The 17,691-nt window shown below is 43.5% G+C and overlaps 1 protein-coding gene across 2 annotated transcripts in view; it reads right to left on the reverse strand.

Annotated features, from left to right (window-relative positions):
• CLINT1 (clathrin interactor 1) overlaps positions 1 to 7,623 on the reverse strand; it is a 72,888-nt gene extending 65,265 nt beyond the window's left edge. The window contains exon 1 of one of the 2 annotated variants that reach the window (XM_031011205.3): positions 7,329 to 7,623. In XM_031011205.3, coding sequence (XP_030867065.1) covers positions 7,329 to 7,369 — 41 coding nt within the window. In that variant the 5' untranslated portion in view covers positions 7,370 to 7,623. The remainder of the gene's footprint in view (positions 1 to 7,328) is intronic. The other variant, XM_031011207.3, reaches the window with a different exon arrangement.
• Positions 7,624 to 17,691: the final 10,068 nt, after the last annotated feature.

A 17,691-nucleotide genomic window follows, 5' to 3' on the forward strand; every position in this document is an offset into this window, starting at 1 on the left:
TGTGTCTGTCATCCCAGCTACTTGGGAGGATCGCTTAAACCTGGGAGGCTGAAGCAGAGATGGCACCATTACACTCCAGCCTGAGTGACAGAGCAAGACCCCGTCTCAAAAAAAAAAAAAAGAAATGAAATATTCTAAAATTGGCTAACTAGACTCTTCTTAAATGAAGTACAAACCATTCATGTGCACTGTTGCACATTAACAAAATCACTCACATTTAATAATTCGTTAGCTAAATCTATCCACAAGTAATAAATAGCTATAAATTGGCTCAAACATAGGAATATATTATGTTCCTTTACCTGTATTTAATTTTCAGGCAAAAGAGCCCTGGTAAGCCAAATAATTTCTTGCCAATTTGGAAGACGGGTTGAATAACCTGAAAGCCCTTTCTCCAACGTGCTTTCCTTGTATATACTGTTTGTCCATTGTCAAACACCATGAATTTGGTATCACATATTTTGGAGGATTCTTTTTCTTGATATTGTTCAGTCTCTTAAGAATAAATTGTCTGCTTCAATTTGCATTTATGAAATAAATCTTTTTGTTTTACAAATGTTTTACATTAGCAGTTACTTTAAAATCTTGAGAATACACCAAACAAGCTGAACAAAATATTAAGAATTGGCAGATGGAATTCGCAATATGTCTTTCCAAAGACTTTATTCCTCAACATGTCTTTTGAAAGGGTATTTCTGCAATATGCTTTGCAATATTAAAGTAGAAGCCATTTATGATTTAGCAAAAATAATACAAGGCATAAACAACAGAGGTATTTAAATGAGCTGTCCTATATGTAGGCTAAACTGAGTCTTAAGAGAGAGTACTCACTGAAAATAACGATTTCATGGATGAAGATACAGTTCCTACATACTTACAAATAACCTAGTCTGACAATGATATCTTTATTTTCACAAACACTGTATTCCTTTGATTTTTCTAGTGTTATACTGTTTTGTGTGTAACAGTAATAACAGTAATAGATGTTTCAAGAGTTTACTGTATGTCAAGTACTATACTGTTTCACATTTAATCCTCATAATCCTATAAAATATCATCTCCATTTTACAGAGAAATAAAGATACCATTCTAACACATAAGATCACCATTTCTAGTAGCAGACCTAAGATTTCAATCCAGTTCTCACCTCTGAACCACTAGCTATTCCCAGATTTATTAAACACCATCTGGAGGCACCTAAGTATAGTGGCAAAGTATATTTGGCTAGCAAATTATTATAAAAATACATAGATGGACAAACACACATAATTAAGCTAAACAAGGAAAGCTCACATGAAGCGTTAACCTGAAAAACACAGAAGAGTAAACAGTAAAATATGTTGTCACCAAAGGTAGCTGAGACTAAAAAGTTAACTGTATATAAGAACCTTCAAAAGTACTAAAAATGTACTTTGAATCTGTGAAGTGATCTTCATTAAAACAAACATTGGAAACAAGTAGGAAAATAATATAAGAATACAAAAGGCCAGAGGCAATGGCTCATGCCTGTAATCCCAGCCCTTTGGGAGGCTAAGGCAGGCGGATCACATGAAGTCAGGAGTTCGAGACCAGCCTGGCCAAAGTGATGAAACCCTGTCTCTACAAAAATTAGCTGGGCATGGTGGCACATGCCTGTAATCCCAGCTACTTGGGTGGCTAAGGCAGGAGAATCGCTGGAACCCGGGAGGCGGAGGCCAGTCTCAGTGAGTTGAGATCACACCATGGCACTCCAGCCTGGGAGACAGAGCAAGACTCCATCTCAAGAAAAAAAAAAAAAAAAAAAAAAAGTCCAGAAAAAGACTCAACTGTGAAGCCATATTGTGAAACCTTGGATTACTAGCAAATGGCACTCAAAATAAAAAAGGCTAAGTACTTTCAATGGACATATCAGTAAACAGATGAAAAACTGCCTTGTAGGCCGGGCACGGAGGCTCACGCCTGTAATCCTAGCACTTTGGGAGTCTGCGGCAGGTGGATCACCTGAGGTCAAGAGTTCAAGACCAGCCTGGCCAACATGACGAAATCTCGTCTCTACTAAAATTACAAAAATTAGCCGGGCATGGTGGCACATGCCTGTAATCCCAGCTACTCAGGAGGCTGAGGCAAGAGAATTGCTTGAACCCAGGAGGCAGAGGTTGCAGTGAGCCGATATCGCACCATTGCACTCCAGCCTGGGCAACAAGAGCGAGACTCCACCTCAAAAAAAAAAAAAAAAAAAAAGAAAAACTGCTTGTAAATTAATACTAAAGTGTGCAAGAAAACATAAGAGGCAGTTAAGTGCTTTTTAAAAGCACCCTGACAGTAGTACTAAATAGATTAAACTACAGAAAATTACCCCTAAGAAATGCTAGCAGAGATAAACCAAACTCATCTTTCTTTGGAATTAAATTCCTAATATCTACTTGTGTCCAGTTACTAGAAAAGGAGAATAATTAATTCATTGTTTCAGCAATAACAATTACTTATAATTGGTTCAAAGAAAAGTTGACATGGGAAGACTAGAAAGCTGACAACTACCTTACTATCTCTGCTTTCAAATTCCAAGAAGCAAACTGAACAGAGATTTACTGGTAAGATAAAGAAAATAAAGGGGATGATATCTGAAGACTGAAAGAAAAGAAAAGAAAAATAATCCGTTCAAGTTGTAGCATATTTGTAGTGGCAAGGTTCTTGAAGGCAGGTATTGTATGTTTCGAGTTCAGAAAATAGAGTACTAGACCAGGCGCAATGGCTCCCGCCTGTAATCCCTGCGCTTCAGGATGCTGAGGCAGGCAGACTGCCTGAGCCCAGGAGTTCAAGACTAGCCTGGGCAACATAGCAAGAACCCTTCTCCACAAAAAAATTTTTTAAAATTAGCCACGCATGGAGGCGCAGCTGTGGTCCCAGCTGCAGTGTGCGTGTTTGCGTCACTGTGCTCCAGCCTGGACAACTGAGTGTGACCCTGTCTCAAAAATAAAAAATAAAAAGAAACTAGACTACTAATCCAATAAATAACAAATGTATTGCCTGTTAAAATAAATGAATATACTATTCTTTATAAAAGCAAAAGTTTCTCCCTCTGGAATCAGAAGACTAGAACAGCAGTTTCTACAGCTCTATTACATTATCTAAACATTTAGGAATTAAAACCAAGCAAATATACATCAATAAAAATCAACTTATGAGGGAAAATGCAAGCTATGCTTAGGAGAATAACTTAAAATGGACTACCCATAGCTGTTGCCTTAGGACCTTAGCCAGAGCTGTTTGAATCACTATCAAAAAAAGGGCCACTGAGGCTGGGCAAGGTGGCTCATGCCTGTAATCCCAGCACTTTGGGAGGCTGAGGTGGGTGGATCACCTGAGGTCACAAGTTTGAGACCAGCCTGGCCAACATAGCAAAACCTCAGCTGTATTAAAAATACAAAAATTAGCCAGGCATGGAAGTAGATGCCTGTAATCCCAGCTACTCGGGAGGCTGAGGCAGGAGAATCATTTGAACCCGGGAGGTAGAGATTGCAGTGGGCTGATATCACGCCATTGCACTTCAGCCTGGGGGATAAAGTGAGACTGTCTCCGAAAAAAAAAAAGGCGGCGGGCGGGTCACTGATGAAATAGATTTACCACTAATATTACTCCTTGCAAGGAAAGAGAAGGATTCGCTGAGCTTGAACAAATAAGAAGCAGTTTTGATCTACCACTACCATGTCACCTTCATTACATTCCTCAAATCTGGAGAGAAAATAGAACTGCAGCAACTTTCAATTTTACCATGTATAGGATGACAAAATATAAACATGTCCAATTTTATTACAGCCACAAGTAAAGATAGGTCATAGGATGACAATGATTAAGCTAGTGCTCCTAGTTGGTGGCAATGGTGCCACTTATCCTTTCCTGCCACATCGCCTTTTATGCAACTTGACGAGTGGGAAGATACTGGCATTCCAAGCTCTGGCAGGCCTATGGCTTTATCTACTTCCCTCAGTTCCACAATGTTCTGCAAAACAAATCCCTCTACTGCCACCAGGAGGTGCAGCGATTGTGGAAAATATACCCCCACTTGCAGAAAAAATCTTCAAGGTCTCAAAAGCCAGTGTTTGAAATACCTCATTATCACTTTGAGTAGCTGAGATGGGTGGATCACCTGAGGTCAGGAGTTCGAGACCAGCCTGGCCAACATGGCGAAACCCCGTGTCTACTAAAAATACACAGATTAGCTGGGTGTGGTGGCAGGCACCTGTAATTCCAGCTACTAGGGAGGCTGAGGCAGGAGACTCACTTGAACCCCAGAGGTGTAAGCTGCAGTGAGCTGAGATCTTGCCACTGCACTTCAGCCCCGGGAACAAGAGCAAAACCCCATCTCAAAAAAAAAAAAAAAAAAAAGAAATACATAATTACACTTAAGAGCTGCTACCATACTGAATCTAAGAGTGGCTCCAGGAAACACATTTTTCAAAGAGTACATTTCTTTTTCTGAAGTAAAACCTCACTGGGTATCAATATACACTAAAAGTCCTAGTCTTCCTGAGTCATGGTCTTATTTATTGCATAAAATATTTAAGTATAACATTTATTGATTACCACTTTTTAAGAAAATTTCCCTTTTCAGCCTAAATTGTCTACAGAGGATAATGGCTCCAAAATTTGTCTGCTACTGTAAAAACTAGTTCCAACTATTTTTCCTTGATGGAAATGCATTTCTCCAATAGCCATCAAAGGTGGAAAAAGTCTTACTCTAGCCAGGTCCCCTCATTTTACAGATAAGGAAGCCAAAGTCTGGAGATTCATGTGATTCTGCCTCAAATCATACATACAGCTAATTAAAAAGGTAATGCCAGAATATGAACCAGATGGTTAAATCCCCTAACCTTTCTCTCATATTAGCCCTCATTCTATTGATCCATCTATCTGAATAGCCCTTAATCACGTCACTGCTTCTTCATTTGCAAGTTCCTTCATCATTTTATACCTCTGATAATCAGACCAACCATTCTATGGATGCACGTCTATTATGGCATTATAAGGTGCACAGTCTAACAGATCCACGGTTCTGTAAGATGCTTACATTTGGGGGGAAGAATTTCTTCTCCTCTTGCCAGTGAAAGATGAAAATTAAAATCCCGAGTACTCATCAGTAAATCAACCTCATGTTCTAATCTTAATATGTGTCAGACACCCACAAAAGCCTTAAAAAGTCTTTGGTGACAACATTCTTCTATGTTCTTGAATAATTTGGTTCAAGTCTACATCCTAAATTGGGTAGTAAAAAGATAATATTTTTCAACAATAGCTTTTCCTTTAGATAAGTACTTACATGGCAAATTTAACCTAAAGCACGTGAAGATTAGTAACAAGTGTGATAAGCAAATATGAAAGGTACAACAATAGTAGGAATATTGTCTCGATTTCTGTCTTATGAACAATGTACAGCCTCTTCAAATTTTTGAGTACCACAAATTTGGTCCTCTAAGAGAACAAGGTGTTTCTTAATGGTTTTATTCTTCTGACCTCTGACTGAGAAATAAAGAGGCAGTGCCAGGCACGGTGGTGCACGCCTGTAGTCCTGGCCACTTTGGAGGCTGAGGCGGGAGGATCACTTGAGCCCAGGAGTTGGAGGGTGCAGTGAGTTAGGAACACATAAAAGAATGAGACCCGGTCAAAAAAAAAAAAAAAAGGTAGCTTTTAGTCTTCTTTTGGCCTTTAAAAAACTATTTAAGTTGATATCCTAATCTTTACACAATATACTAAAAAATTGCCAATGAACCTAGATCTGGAAAAGATCTAGTTTATTTCATCTTTGGTAAGCAAAAGCAAAGAATATATAAATAGCTAAATAGTCCGAAATAAATAGCTGAAGGCTTAATAGCCAAATGAGTTGTTATAAAGGAAAATTATTAAAGCAAATCACTTTTCAAACTTGAAGCTTCTTTCTTAAAGAGGTTTATTTCACTCTAAATGCAAAACATTTGCTAGTTTCAAAAGTACACTAATCTAAACATATTATGTTAAGGGCTTTATATGCAATACAATCCCTTAACCCTTAAGCCTCACAACAACATTCTAAGGTAGGTATCGTTGCATTTTCATTTTGCACCAGAGAAAACTAGGGCACTGTGAGGATAAGTAACTTCCCCAAGGTTATAAAGCTTGAACCCAGCTTTGCAGGTTCTGAAACCTGTGCTCCTTAGGCACTCTATTGCCTTCTTGGTAGCACAGAAAATATAAAAATATGGTCAAGCTCTAAGTTCTATCTGATGTATCAGACAAGACACTGGAAATTACTTTGTTTCCCGGTGTCAAGAAAACAGTTTGCTATCTATACTTCCTGATTTTAGGTTAGGTGGGAGGCACAAATCAACTGTTTTTCTCACCACATTTATTGCATAATCATTAAAACCCCAAAGGAAGAGGACTGCTTAAATTCTTAAACTTTATTTCCTGCTGGCCTAGAAGACCTTACTTAACCACTGTTATATCTGATATACTCATTTTAAAAGTTAAGGTTTTCCTTGTGCAAGTAAGAGACTAAAGTTATTTCAGTCTTAAAGGAAATCAACTACGTACTGGTCGTTTTACCTGCTTTTAAAAGCAGATCAACAGGATATAAACCTGGGTTGTTTTTTCCCTTAACAGGAAATTTCTTAATGACCTCTTAATTTAATCGAATGGAACAAGTAGCACACCAAAAATGATGTGTAGTGGAAAAAGAAACAGAAGAAAAAATCGCAAGAAGTCATATAGTGATCTACTTTCACTAGTGTTAGAAAAGCAAAGGATGAGTCTCTTCTTGAGTAACTTCAGGGTGACCACAACAGCCACTTGTTACAACTCCAACACTTCAGGTTCATTAGGAATTAAGAGGAGGCAAGGAAAGTAAAAGACACACCCCAACCAGGTCTAAGGTCTCTCCGTACTACACCTTGAGGGACACAGGGAACCAGTGCATTGTGCCCCCCACCCCCAAACCTTCCCTGCTCCCCAGGAGGCAAAGCCCACGGCCTGGGGCCAAGACAGTCCTCCGGCCAGGGCAGTGACCCAGCGCCAAACAACCCGCCCCTTATGACCAAAGCGTCGGCACCCAGGGGTTGGAATAGGGGAAGGGACGGGAAGGCCTGGAAAGGAGAGAAGGGTGGCCAAGAGGATGTTTTTTAAAACGAGGGAGGGTCCCTCCCCAGCCTCGCCAGCGGGGATGAGGCCCGGGGCTGGGAAGGAGCGGGCCGCCGCCATGATGGGGCTGGCAGAGCCAGGGGGCGTGACGTGGGCAACCCCTAGCCCAAGGCCAGCTCCTTCTCCCCCTCCCCCCTCCCCCACGTGGGCCTCGGCCACAACTGCCCCCCGATACTCACGCTTTGTCCACCAGCTCGCGCACCTTCCACATGTTCAACATCGTGCCCCGCACGGGACGGTCCGCCGCCTCCCTCTCCTGCTCCCCACGGACCCCGGAACACTTCCGTACCGGGGCAGTTCCAGGCCGGGGTCACCGCCGCCCGCCGCCTCGAACTCCCCCAGTCAGCTTCTTCCTTTGCCACAGCAGCGGCGCCGCCGGTGACACGTCGAGACGCGGCAGCAGAGGCGCTGCGTGGAGCGGAAGTGTCCGACTTTCCGCCGCTGCGCGCGGGGCACGCCGGGACTTGTAGTTTTCCCTGAGTGCCGAGCGCGGCCGGATGAGTTGCGGGAGCTGAGAGGTTGAGTTGCGAGAGCTGAGAGGAATTGGGATGGTTTCTCTTAAGCTTTCCTAGTCCCCGGCACCAGACCTACCGAGCCAGAAATTTTGGAGGTGGGGCCCAGCGATCTGTGCTTTTACAAATCCTCTAGGTGATTCTGATCACGCTCAAGTTTCAGAACCACTGGTGCAGGGTCTAGTCACACTCAAACACTTTTCAAATGTGAGGCAGTATTGCTATGTTATTAGTAATGATTATACAGAAGTATGATTGGCATATGCATTCCTCATCGACAGACACATCGCTGTATTTATTTCCCAATGCCCAACTACACTTAGATCTCTAGGCCTTAGTTTCCACCCCTGTAAAATAGAAGAACTTGTATTCTAAATCCTTTTCCGCTCTAATTCTATGATACGATGTTTTATATTTAGACAACTACCTGAAATCCTTGTTAAATGCTTTACTATAAACCTCAGAAACTCAGTTCACACTCCACGGGAAACTAAAAAGCCAACATTATATATACACGCACACATACACATACATATGACGGGTTTGTGTTTTTTAAGGATAAATATGCACATGGCTTCCATTGCTTTGTTGCAATGGTTGTCATCACTTCCTTCTCTACTTACTCATTTTTATCAATGCTCATGTTAAAGCTACAAGCAACCTTAAGTTTCATTTGATCCATCTGCTGAAATTTTACAGTTCTTTTCATTCTACAAATATTTATTGAGCATCTTGTATGTTCCAGAAGTGGGGAATACAGTTAAAGACCCAGCTCTCTTGGAATTCAAAGGTAATTGGAAGAAACATATAATAATCAAGGAAACATTTAAGATAATTGCATATAGTGTAATTGCTTAGCGGGTTCTTTCTGCCCACTTTACAGATAAAGTCAATTCACTGCGACCAAGTCATTGCAGTGAAGAGTTTGACATGAGGCTGGCCACGCCACTTGAGAGACAGAGTTATTACTCAAATCAATCTTCCTGAACATTTGGAAGCTAGAGTTTTTCAAAGATAGTTTGGTGAGCAGAGGGTTAGGGCATCGGTGCTGCTGATTGGTTAGGGATGCAATCAGAAGAGTATGGAAAATGGTTCTCCTTTGCTGAATTGGCTTCTTGATGGAGGGCCAGCAGAGGAGTGGCTGGTCTGGGTGGGGTCATCCATTTGTCAGAAATGCAAAAGCCTGAAAAGACGTCTTAAAAGGCCAATCTTAGGTTCTACAATAGTTCATTACAGGCCAGGCACAGTGACTCACGCCTGTTATCCCAGCATTTTGGGAGGCTGGGAGGCCAAGGCAGGAGGATCACTTGAGCCCAGGAGCTTGAGACCAGCCTGGGCAACAAAGTGAGACCCCCCCGCCAGCCCAGTCTTTACAAAAAAAAAAAAGCCAGGCATTGGGGCACACTCTTGTGAGGCCAGCTACTTAGGAGGTTGAAATGGGAGGATCCCTCAAAAGGATCAAATAAAGACTCCAATTCACAAAGAAGTGAAATTGATGGTTGCTAGTCATGAACCTAGGTAACAATAATCCTAAATAAACAACCTCGGACCCTGGTCCCTCAAGTGAAACTACCTCTTTTCTTTTTTTCTTTTTCTTTTCTTTTTTTTTTTTTTTTGAGTTGGAGGTCTCACTCTGTTGCCCCAGCTGATCTGAAACTCCTGGGCTCAAGCAGTCCTCCCACCTCAGTCTCTCAAGTAGCTGAGACTACAGGAAACCCTCTCCAAGTTGCATTCACTTAATTACCGAAAGCAGCTTTGAAAAAAGTTTCGGTAAGGCTTTCGGATTGAGGCCCCAAGAGAAAGAAGCAAGGTTGAAGGAATTGACAGGCAGAAAAGTACAACAAGCAGAAATCCAAAGTTATCTCAGAGTTTTGTAATGGTAGGAGTACTTGGGCTGATACGAAGTGAGTTGGAGAGGTGGGTGGGGAGAGGCAGGTAAAGATGAGCAGAGATGGGTAGAGGAATAGGGCTTTCAAATAAGAAGTTTGTGTTTTTTTGTTGAAAAGACTATCCAGCTCAAGATCCCGGAGATGGAATGTGGCCAGAGGAGTTAAGAAAGAGAAACTACTTTGCATAAATAAGAGCTCAGCAAGTTAACTTTCAAACAAGTGAGTCCAGAGTACACCTGCAGAACGGGCCTGGCCCAAAAACAACCACCTTCCCTCCCCTGGGCCTGTTTGGGTATTCACAGCAGGGCACTGTCAGCCTCTTTGCTCATTCCAAAACCAAGTTTGCATACGTCTAGACCCATCCTAGAGTTGTCACCTGTGACATTTGCACAGTCAGCTGGAGCCATCTGGAATGTAAAGCCAAAAAATCTGCCTGTCCACTTCTAATTCAAGAGAGGCTTTAAAGGACTCAGAAAAATCAGACCAGGAGACTTTGTTAAAAAGTGATCTCCAGAGACTATTTGCATTTCAACAAAGTGTTCCATTTTTACCTTTTATCTTGCAAGTTCGAGAGCAGTTTCCATAGTAACTTCTTTGTGGCAATTCAAATATGTTCATGGTAGAAAAATAAATGAGAAAATGCTCCACCCACTCCTCTTCAGGAAAACATATATTTTTTACTAAATGAGCTGACACTTTTAGTAAGGCCAAACCAACACACGTTTTGAAGGAAAAAAAGAAAAGGATGTGGTGGCTCACGCCTGTAATCCCAGCACTTTGGGAGGCCAAGGCGAGTGGATCACCTGAGGTCGGGAGATCGAGACCAGCCTGACCAACAGGAAGAAACCCTGTCTCTACTAAAAATACAAAATTAGCTGGGCGTGGTGGCGCATGCCTGTAATCCCAGCTACTCGGGGAGCTGAGGCAGGAGAATCGCTTGAACCCGGGAGGTGGAGGTTGCAGTGAGCTGAGATCGTGTACGAAACTCATCTCAAAAAAAAAATATATATATATACATATATACTCAGTTATGTTAATGATGTGTGTTGTGAGAAGCAGTGTAGACAATGGACACTGACTGCTTATTTCATGCGGTCACCTCCCTAAAGTTCCCTTGGGGGAGTTTAATTCATGGTACGTGGGTATGGCAGCCATGGAAAAGCACCATCCAGACCTACTTTCAAGAGAACCAGTTGCAAGGAGTGTGGTTGACTGACAGCTTCCTGCTGTCTTTCTCTGGGATCATTTATGCCAACGGCATACTCTCTGTAGGGCTATTCCCAGCAATGACTGAGAAAGGTGCGCTGGAGCCAGGCCATTTCTGCCCAGTGCTGGACTCCTTCACTGGGCAATCATTGACCTGGGCTTCCCATTGACTTGGCCCAGATTTCCTCAAAGCCTTGCTGCAATCAGATACTCTTCCTACCCAATCTTCCTTCCTTCCTTCTCTTCCTTGACAGGTGTCAGAACTTCCTTGTGGTCTCAGACCCTTACCACCTGCTCTTGCTCTCGCTTCCCTTTTTCCTTCATAGGCATTTCCCCTAATATATCTTATACTTCTAATTCCATCTTGGCTTCTGTTTCCTGTAGTACCCAAACTGACACAGCAGGTGAACATTTGCACCTTGGTTTCAGTATTTGGACTTATGAGTCTTGTTTTTGATCACACCTGACTGCTCATCTCCAGAGGTCAGAATATTGGTTTCTTTCTTTTTTTTTTTTTTGAGATGGAGTCTCGCTCTGTCACCCAGGCTGGAGTGAAGTGGTGCAATCTCGGCTCACTGCAACCTCCGCCTCCTGGGTTCAAGCGATTCTCCTGTCTCAGCCTCCCGAGTAGCTGGGATTACAGGCATCTGCCACCAAGCCCAGCTAGTTTTTTGTATCTTTAGTAAAGACAGGGTTTCACCATGTTGGTCAGGCTGGTCTTGAACTCCTGACCTCAGGTGATCCACCCGCCTCGGCCTCCCAAAGTGCTGGGATTACAGGTGTGAGCCACTGCTCCTGGCCAGTTTTTTTTGTATTTTTAGTAGAGACAGGGTTTCACCATGTTGGCCAGGCTGGTCTTGAACTCCTGACCTCAGGTGGTCCACCTGCCTCGGCCTCCCAAAGTGCTGGGATTACAGGCGTGAGCTACTGCACCCAGCTGTAACCACATTTTCTATTAGGCATCCAAGGAAGAAGAGGAACTTTGGTCTTTCATCCACTGACTCTGACATCTCAAAAGATAACTCTGATTGGCCCAGTTTGGACCATGTGCCTGTCTTGGGTCCTATCACCTCTAGAGAGGCCTGCCTTACAGAATTTGTAGCCCTAGTAGAACCACATGGAGTGGGGAAAGAAGACTTCTCTGAAAGAACTCTGAAGAGAATCATGCCCTGGCAGACAAAAGCAAGAGTTGTTTACAACTGTTAAATGTAAGGTGGGGTCTGGGAATTGTACTTTGAAAAAACATTCTAAGTGATTTTGCTGGGGTTTGTGATGCCTGGGCTAGATGACACAGGTCCTTCCCAGCTCTTGGAATTCCACAAAAGTAGCTGGGTTGGGAAGAGCAAAATAGAGAAGACTATCACAGGGGAGGCCTGGCACAATTACAGGCCTCATGCCTGTAATCTCAGCACTTTGGGAGGCTGAGGCGGGCGGATCGCCTGAGGTCAAGAGTTCGAGACCAGCCTGAGCAACATGGTGAAACCCTGTCTCTACTAAAAATATAAAAATTAGCAGGGCATGGTGGCACACGCCTGTAGTCCCAGCTACTCGGGAGACCGTGGCAAGAGAATCACTTGAACCCAGGAGGCGGAGGTTGCAGTGAGGCGAGATTGTGCCATTGCACTCCAGCCTAAGCAACAGAGTAAGACTCTGTCTAAAAAAAAAAAAAAAAGAAAGAAAGAAAGAGAAATAACAAAAGAAAAAACTATAATAGGGAACAGCATAAAAGAAAAGGAAGCAATGCAGAAGGAAGGAGTTAAGTGGTCTGAGGCTGCAGTGGCACTGCTGGCATTCTGCAGCAGGTAGACTGATGGCGGGGCATGCCTTCCTTCCTGTTCTGCCGACAGCTGGGCTCTTCTTGGCTGACATTCAGTCCCCTTTTAGGGCTGTCAGTGGGGCTCTCAGGTGGGCCTATTCAGAGAGCTTGATAGGTGCTCTAAAGGGCTAACATATTTGCATTCCTTCTGTGAGAATGGGCATGCTCCAGCAGGAGGAGAGATAGAGGCAGAAATGCTCTTAGAATCATCTCCCTGCCTCCTGGGATGCTCTGTCTCCTCTCTCCTGAAACAGGCGAGCCTGGAGTGGATGTACTGTTCCTAGAGTCTAGACCTCTGAAAATGCCACTCACAGGAAAGTGCCATCAGTGAAGCAACGAGGCCGCTTATGACTGTGGGAATTTATCCTGCATGGTCAAGTCAGAGTCAGGGGTGAGTGGGGTGGATGTCAGAAAGGATGGGCTGGCTGGTTTTTGAGGCAGGGTCCTTCTGGACAAGGTCAGAAAGCTCCTATGTGTCCAGAGTTCACACTGAAGCTCCAACAGAACCTGAACTCTATCAGTTCATCAAAAGAATTGTACTCTAGGTCCGGGCGTGGTGGCTCACACATGTAATCCCAGCACTTTGGGAGGCCGAGGCAGGCGGATCACGAGGTCAGGAGATCGAGACCATCCTGGCTAACACGGTGAAACCCTGTCTCTACTAAAAAATACAAAAGAAATTAGCCGGGCGTGCTGGCGGGCGCCTGTAATCCCGGCTACTCCGGAAGGCTGAGGCAGGAGAATGGCATGAACCCAGGAGGCGGAGCTTGCAGTGAGCTGAGATCGCGCCACTGCACTCCAGCCCGGGCAACTGGGCAACAGAGCAAGACTCTGTCTCAAAAAAAAAAAAAAAAAAAAAATAGAATTGTGCTCTAGACCAGGTGTGGGGATCACACCTGTAAACCCAGCACTTTGAGAGATTGAAGTGGGTGGATCACTTGAGCCCGAGAGTTCAAGACTAACCTGGGCAACATGGCTAAAAAAAAAAAATTAGCCGGGCCTGGGGACTTATGCCTGTAGTCCCAGCTAAATGGAGGGCTGAGCAGGAGGACTGCTTGAGTCTGGAAAGGTAGAGGCTGCAGTGAGCTGTGATTGCGCCACTGCACTCCAGCCTGGGTGGCAAAGTAAGACCCTGTCTCAAAAACAAAAAAAAAACAATTTCTTTGAAAAAACAATATTTAAGGCCAGGCATGGTGGCTCACATCTGTAATCCCAGCACTTTGGAAGGCCGAGGCAGGGGGATCACGAGGTCAGGAGATCGAGACCATCCTGGCTAACACAGTGAAACCCCGTCTCTACTAAAAATATAAAAAATTATCTGGTCATGGTGGCGGGCGCCTGTAGTCCCAGCTACCTCAGGAGGCTGAGGTAGCAGAATGGCGAGAACCCGGGAGGCGGAGGTTGCAGTGAGCTGAGATCATGCCGCTGCACTCCAGCCTGGGCGACAGAGCGAGACTGCGTCTCAAAAAAAAAAAAAAAGAAAAAACAATATTTAAAAAATACATAAGTAAGAAAATAACTGTGCTGTAGAGAAAGAGCTTACTAAAATGGAGCTCAAAAGAGATGGATGCACAGACCACTGCTCTTTAGTAAACAGAATGTGTGTGGGTAAAGACTTGGGTGGGGTGGGGAGGTCAGTCAGCATAGGCATACTCTGTTGGTGGGAAAGAATCAATATTTAACATTTATTGAGCACTTGCAATGTGCATGGGGGTTAAAGAGATAACTAACACTTGTTACCCAAGGAACTTATAGTTGGAGGGGAGGAAAAACTTTTCCTCTACCATCTGACGTTTGTATCCGGGGCCTGTGAATTTAACTGACAAACAACAGATTACCAGGAAAGAATTCGTTTATGTGTACAATGTGCATACAAGAGGGAGTGCTCAGTGATGAGTAACTCGAGTAACTCAAAGGGGTGGTTAGAATGTGAGGCTTAGATACCTAATTTAGTAGGGGAAGAGGAGCAGGGAGAAAAGATTCCTATGGGAAGAACAAGTAGGTTTCCCCAGGGAAGACAAATAGGTGTTTTTGGAGAACAAATGGGAGATAAGAAAGTTTGTGATCATGTTTTTCTTTAAGCACAAATATATATTTTTTGTAGAGACATATATATATAATACATATATATAAAATACATATATATAAAAATACATATTTTATATATATAAATACATATTTTATATATATATATATATATACTTTTTTTTTTTTTTTGTAGAGATGAGTTCTCACTATGTTCAGCTCTCACTATGTTGCCCAGGCTGGTCTTGAACTCCTGGGCTCAAGCAATCCTCCTGCTTCAGCCTCTCAAAGTGTTGGGATTATAGACGTGAACCACCACGTCTGGCCATGTTTTTCTATGCAGATATGAATAGTCTTTCTGTCTCCTTTAGGGCCATGAAATGTCCCAGAGAAGGGCTTTCTGGTAGATTTACTCTTGGTCTGTCTCCTAGGGGTAGAAGCTGCCCCAGAGAAGGAATTTATGGCAGTCTTCACTACTCAGACAAACAACAAATTAGCAAGGAAGAATTCATTTATATGTATATATGTGCAATGTGCATAGATTTTCTGCCTTGAGTCAGATAAGAGAAGCTCCAAGAAGGCTTCTTTCTGCATCTGTTGAATCTCAAATGTCTTCAGCTTAAAATAATCTTTATATCAACTCTGGGGGGCCACGTGGGCCCCCACATAGTCTAATATGGAAGACAGACATATAAGCCAACCCAACCACAGTAAGATATGTAAGGAGGCAGTGCAGTGTGTGGGGAGGAGTTCAGAACACTAGCTTTGGTGTCAGCAGGACTTTGATTCAAACCCAGGCTCTACCACACAGCTGTGTGACCTTGGCCAAATAACTTAACCTTTCAGGTCTCAGCTCCCTCACTGGAAAAATGGGGCTAATAAGAGTCCCCGTTTCATTGGATTGTTGTGAGGAGTGAATGAGATGACATAAATTTCTAGCATAGCACCTGGAGTGTAACAGAGACTAAGAAAGATCCATTACTGCTAAACTGTTTGTATCCGGAGATCTCAGCAATGTGGGAGAGAGTGTTACAGCAGGTTCATTAAGTATTTCAATAAATATATATGTTTGGGCACTTGCCCATTGGTAAGAATTGTTCTGTGAAAAACAGACATAATTCCTGTTCTCATGGAGTGTACAGTCTAATAGAGGAGATGGATATCAAACAAATAATGCCATGATAAATCTATCGTCGCAAACCATGATGAATGCTGTGGAAGAAAAGAACAAGGTGCTATGAGAGATTATAACAGTGATATTTTATCTAGATTGGGGAGGGGCGTGGCCCAGAAAAGGCCTATCTGAGAAAGTGACATTTAAGATGAGAGTGTAAGGATAATTTTGAGTTGATGAGGTAAAGAATGTTCCAGATAGACAGATCAGCCTGCACCAAGGCCTAGGGGAGGATGTAGCTCGGTGTGTTCTGGTACCTGAAAGAAGGCCCCTGAGGTGGGGTTGGGGAGATGGGCAGAGATGAACCTGGGAGGTGAGCGTGGACCTGCTGGTTATTTGTCTGTGCAATCCATTCTCTATCCTCTGTCCTGCCCCGTGCCCTTCTGACCTCTAAGAGCTCCATGACCTGCATTCTCATGGCTTCTGGCTTCCAGAGGGTTCTGCCAATTTTGTGAGGGGATCCAAAGATGGAAGAAAGAGAAGTCATGGTACTTCTTCCCCTGCACACCTGCTTTGTCACATGCTTCTGGCATTGGGCCCTCTGTGGCCACTGCTGGTGTCAGGCAGCTCCCCTTCTGAGTTTCCTTCCCTTGTCTCTTCAGGCTTTGGGTGGCAATGTCTTCATCGTGATGCGAACCCCTGGATGCTTGCCCAAATGCTGTTGGCTTCCTCACCCTGCTGGCACTGCAGTAAACTGTCTCCTCACTATGGGGTCTTTGGCTACACTCCTGAGAATGCCAGTGTTTCCTGCTGGGATGCTGACTAACATAAGGGGTCACAACATGGAGGGAATTGTATGTCAAGTTAAGGACACAGCCTTCTTAGATTATTTTAGGTGCAACAGGAAGCTACAGACATGCTATAGTCACTTCCATGTCCCTTTATCTTCTCCCAGCTGTAGCCCCATTTCTCTGCTCCCTGTAACAGAAGGCTGTCCTCTTCACAAAAAGGCTCCTCTTCATTACTTCCTAAGCTACAGTTGACCACTTCTTCCTTCTCAAAATTCCTCTCTTAGCTTTCATGGCCCCAGAATCTTCTGGTTCTTCTTGTATTTCAGGCTCCTTGGAAAACCTTCATTTTTTCTCTCCCAGCTTCTAGATATTGGCAGGGTGGGGTCTCTAGGGCTTACTTTTCTCCTTTGCTGCCAGCGTCAACCACAGTCATCTCTCTAGATAACTGAACTATTGCAAATACCTGTATTTGTCTCTCCAAAAATCTTTTTTTTTTTTTTTTTTTTTTTTGAGGCAGAGTCTCACTCTGTTGCCCGGGTGGGGGAGCAGCCGTACAATTGGCTCACTGCAACCTCTGCCTCCCGGGTTCACGCGATTCTCCTGTCTCAGCCTCGCAAGTAGCTGGGATTACAGGCACCCACCACCATGCCTGGCTAATTTTTGTATTTTTAGTAGAAATGGGGTTTCGCCATGTTGGCCAGGCCAGTCTCGAACTCCCGACCTCAAGTGACCTGCCCACCTCAGCCTCCCAAAGTATTGGGATTACAGGCATGAGCCACCACATCTGGACTCCAAAAGCCTTTTGAATCACAAATTCGACCACGTTACTATCTGCACAAAATACTTCCATGGCTCCCCATGGCACTTGGAATCCAAACTTGATCTAGCAGGTATCTATACCTGATACTGTGACCCCTTGTGGATTGGGACTCAAGGCCAGTTCCCAGAAAAAGGGGTGATGGTGGCCATAGGTTCAGCAATTACCACTAAAATTGGTCATTGACACTGTGGCAGTACAGTATTCCCCCCATCCTGAGAGGATATATTCCAAGAGATACTTGAAACTGCAGATAGTACCAAACCCTCTATATACTATGTTTTTTCCTATACATACATACCTATGATAAAGTTTAATTTATAAATTAAACACAGTGATATGGTTTGGCTATGTCCCTACCCAAATCTCTTC

The sequence above is a fragment of the Gorilla gorilla genome, chromosome 4 (assembly GCF_029281585.2).
Source record: "Gorilla gorilla gorilla isolate KB3781 chromosome 4, NHGRI_mGorGor1-v2.1_pri, whole genome shotgun sequence".
Classification (NCBI taxonomy): Eukaryota; Metazoa; Chordata; class Mammalia; order Primates; family Hominidae; genus Gorilla; species Gorilla gorilla.